The sequence below is a fragment of the Apteryx rowi genome, unplaced genomic scaffold, assembly GCF_003343035.1.
Source record: "Apteryx rowi isolate R43461 unplaced genomic scaffold, aptRow1 scaffold_29, whole genome shotgun sequence".
NCBI lineage: Eukaryota > Metazoa > Chordata > Aves > Apterygiformes > Apterygidae > Apteryx > Apteryx rowi.
In genome coordinates, this window is record NW_020449307.1 from 1,740,863 (window position 1) to 1,744,472 (window position 3,610).

General features: G+C 39.1%; 1 protein-coding gene across 1 annotated transcript in view; it reads left to right on the plus strand.

Annotated features, from left to right (window-relative positions):
- The first annotated feature begins 480 nt into the window (after positions 1 to 480).
- NOM1 (nucleolar protein with MIF4G domain 1) overlaps positions 481 to 3,610 on the plus strand; it is a 19,164-nt gene continuing 16,034 nt past the window's right edge. Inside the window, exon 1 of the mRNA XM_026069271.1 lies at positions 481 to 546. Within this exon, the coding sequence (XP_025925056.1) occupies positions 481 to 546 (66 nt within the window). The remainder of the gene's footprint in view (positions 547 to 3,610) is intronic.

The window sequence follows — 3,610 nt, forward strand, 5'->3', positions numbered from 1 at the left end:
ACAAGAGAGTCATCTGATTACATTTTTTTCAGTCATTCTTGTGTCACGTACTAGATAATCTCCTTATAGTTTAAAACTAAAAATACTAATGGATTGGGGAAATGGGTTTCTGCGTTCACCCAGCATATATGTCTTTTTTATGCTTGTCTTTTAGATCATTTATCTAAATAATAACCTTTAGTACCCAGCTCCTTCCTTCCACTGAACTAAAACACAGCAATGATTAAAGTTCTTGAATACATGTCCTCTCCTTACTGTAGTTTTGCCAGCCGAGATTATCACTTTCAGCAGCTCCCTTTTTTGGGGGGAGGGAGCTCCCTTTGTATCTGCTTGCAGAGCTACTCATATGGGTGCTTCCTAACTTGTTTCAATCAAAACAGTCTGAATTAGCTTAAACAAACTGTAGATCTTTATTAATGAACATTACCTGTCAGTGTTGACTGAAAGGCCATTGATTCCAGTGACTAAGAGGGAGCAATCATGGAAGAAACTCAGCAAACAATTTTCAGCCAGCAAATCTGTTGGACAGCCCCAGAAAAGAGGCAGGTAAGGGTGGTAACTTCTTCAGCTGGCAGATATGGAGATAAAGGAGGATATATGTCCATGGGCTTAGACTCGAAATGAGGGAAGGTAACTCATTTTGAACAAAATTAAAAATTGCAGCATAGAGAAGTTAACTGACCAGTCCAAGGTCAGATACAAAGATTGTGGAAATTCTGGGAATTGTTCTTTGTCTGCTAGGACAAAGATTTTTCTAGAGTGTTTGTGTACTTCAGTTTTTGTTATGCCTGAAACAAGAAGCAACAGGAGGACCTGGCTTTCAGAAATTCCTTAGCACATACTGTTGGGGCCCTTGCGGTACTTCAGAACAATAATCTATATGAAATATAGAGTATGGAACTACACTGTTTAGGATTAGTTGCTTAGCACAACTTGCTTAGCATAAGTAGCTAAATTTGCTGAAGCCTTAGGCCTCAGACTGTAGCTGCTGCTATGTGCTTTGAAGTAGTTTACCAAGGACACTGGTGCAGCTGGGAATGATACATCCTGAGAAAGTACAGATAAACTAGCAGAAGCCAGTGGGAACCAAGGTTAAGGGCTAGACAGCTTTGCTAAACAAGCAGCAAGGTACAAGGCATGACCGCTGCGTGCGTGATCGGTGCAATGATTGGCTACCTGTGACATAATCTGTATGAACCACAAATCAAGGGCCAGAGCGCCGAATACCTGTACTTATAAAATAGGCAAATTGCTGAATAAAGATGGAATTGAACCTGCATTCTGTGAATGCGTATGATTCATTCCCRTCACTCCCGCGGACCGCGACACATACACTCTGAAAAAACAAAATTCTGGGCAAGAGGGATGTATCTTTACATTAGGAAATCCCTTTCCTCACCCACCAATGCCTTCTGAAGTAGATGGAACTGAAGCACATCTGAAGAGTTAGCAACTTTGTACTGTCTTGAGACTTTGGAAAAAATACTCCAGAAAAATGTCCTTTCACAAAAAATCTTTCCCAGCAGCCCTTCCCTTTCACAGGGACCAAATTTCAGTTCTGCTGAYCACAGTGGAGGCAATATGACACAAGGGGAAACAATATCTCAAACAGGCACATACCATGCCAGAAAGTCACAGCACAGTCAAGTAACTTCCACTATTTTGAGGCTCCCTTTGCTTAGAATAAATTCATTCCGTCTGTATAGTCAAAAAGGCTTTGCTAGATGTAAAGTGATATTCTTTCAAGAATCAGGCTGTTTTTTTTCCCGCAGATAAGAACAAAGAATGATCCTATGAGATCAGTCTTTCTGATGCTTCTTTGACTTTTCCTATGGTAAGAAATAGCAAGATGTTCTCAGTACAGTACTGGCAAATTACAAAAGAGCCAGTATCTACCTGTGTATATTACATTGTTATTAAATAACATCTTCAAGGCATCTGGGAGGTGACCAGAAGAAAATAGCAGACACCAGGATAAAAGAATAATATTCCATTCATTCTGCAGGAAAAAAAAAAAATCTATGAATATAATTTAATAGCAAAGGAAATCTGCTAACAAAGATTATCTCAGCAGGAAGCAAAAATTTACTGGAGCAACAGTTTCATTTCCAGTGAATCATGCCATTATGTTCAATTTAATTCTAAATGTGAAACCTGCCCTTGCTATTTGTTCTCTGCTGTGGGATCCCTGTCAAAACAAAGAACAATTACAAAATGTTCCCTCACTTCAGAATTCCTATTTGCTAAGTGGAACTGATATGCTACAGTGATCTAAGTGTGAAATCCATAAAATGCTTTTAGGTACAGATGTGAATAGGGAAACTGGATTTCTCCACTATTTTGGTATCTAGGAAAGTTGGAACAGTAGTTGATAGGCGTTTCTAATTATTCACATAATTCAGGCATTTCTGAAATATTTGCAGTAATTTATTAATTTAGATATGGCATCACTAGATTTGAATGATGTATTAATCTGTTAAGCAGATTGATATTTTTTTCAGTATTAGATTTTCCTGATGATTATATTTTGTCTGAAATGTTGCTTTTCTGTAGTTCTTAGAAAGTATTTTTACTTCATAAACAGGCGATGATAATTCTATTTATATTTTTCCCCCAAATAACATGGCCATTTTCACACAAATTTGTGATTATATAGTTCAGCAAAATACACACTTTCCATATTTTCTTATAAATGTGAAGCATTGAGGAAGGCACATATTCACATTTTCTTTCTTTGAAGATGTATGAAATTTCCTATTATTGGAAGTGTTGCTATGAATGACAAATTACATGATGAGACAGAAGGAGGATGCAAATCTTAGAGTTTAAAAGCATCTAATAGTTACTCATTTTATATTCAGCTGTATTTATCTAGTGTTACAGCATGCTGCTGGAATAGTGTTATCAATAAATCTATAAATAGGATCTGAAATGGCTGTGAGCTGTCTGTGCACGAATAAAGAGCAGCCCAGCAATAAATTATAGCATAATATATAGCTTAAAGTGTAGCAAAAGGAATGCCTTGACAAATCAATGAAACATACTGTGTCACTGAGGGTGAAAGATTCATTACGCGTCAGGCTTGAGAAAGCTGGATTTCTGAAGCAAAGGGCATCTAGGACATATGATGTAATGAGAGAGTACGGAAGGATGCGTAGAAAGAACAAAAAATCTTCTGAATAATAATGACATGGACAATTTTCAGCTAAAACAACTCCTCTGCAGTACTACAGTGTTCAAAAGGGGTCAGGAAGCCCACGACAAACTCATGAAGCCTGGCTCACTATGGCTTGGGGCTCCGCAGGGGATTCAGTGCAGACTCTCTCCCTGCAACTGGGTCACGCACAGGGGTTTTCACGTGTGGGGATTTGCCGGTGTCTGTTAAGGTCTAAGCTCACCTTGCAGCGCTTCCTTCAGCTGAGAAGTTCTCTCCTCTACCCAGCCAGCTATTTTCATGAAACTTGGGGAGATTTAGTGTTTTGGGCAACTCCAGGCATCTGTCAAACCTGACTGAAACTGGACAGCAGATTTCAAAGTTGGTCAGCGGAACAGGCACAAACGCAGGCCCAGACACGCAAACCGAGCCGACTGCATAAGCCTTGAGTGCGCT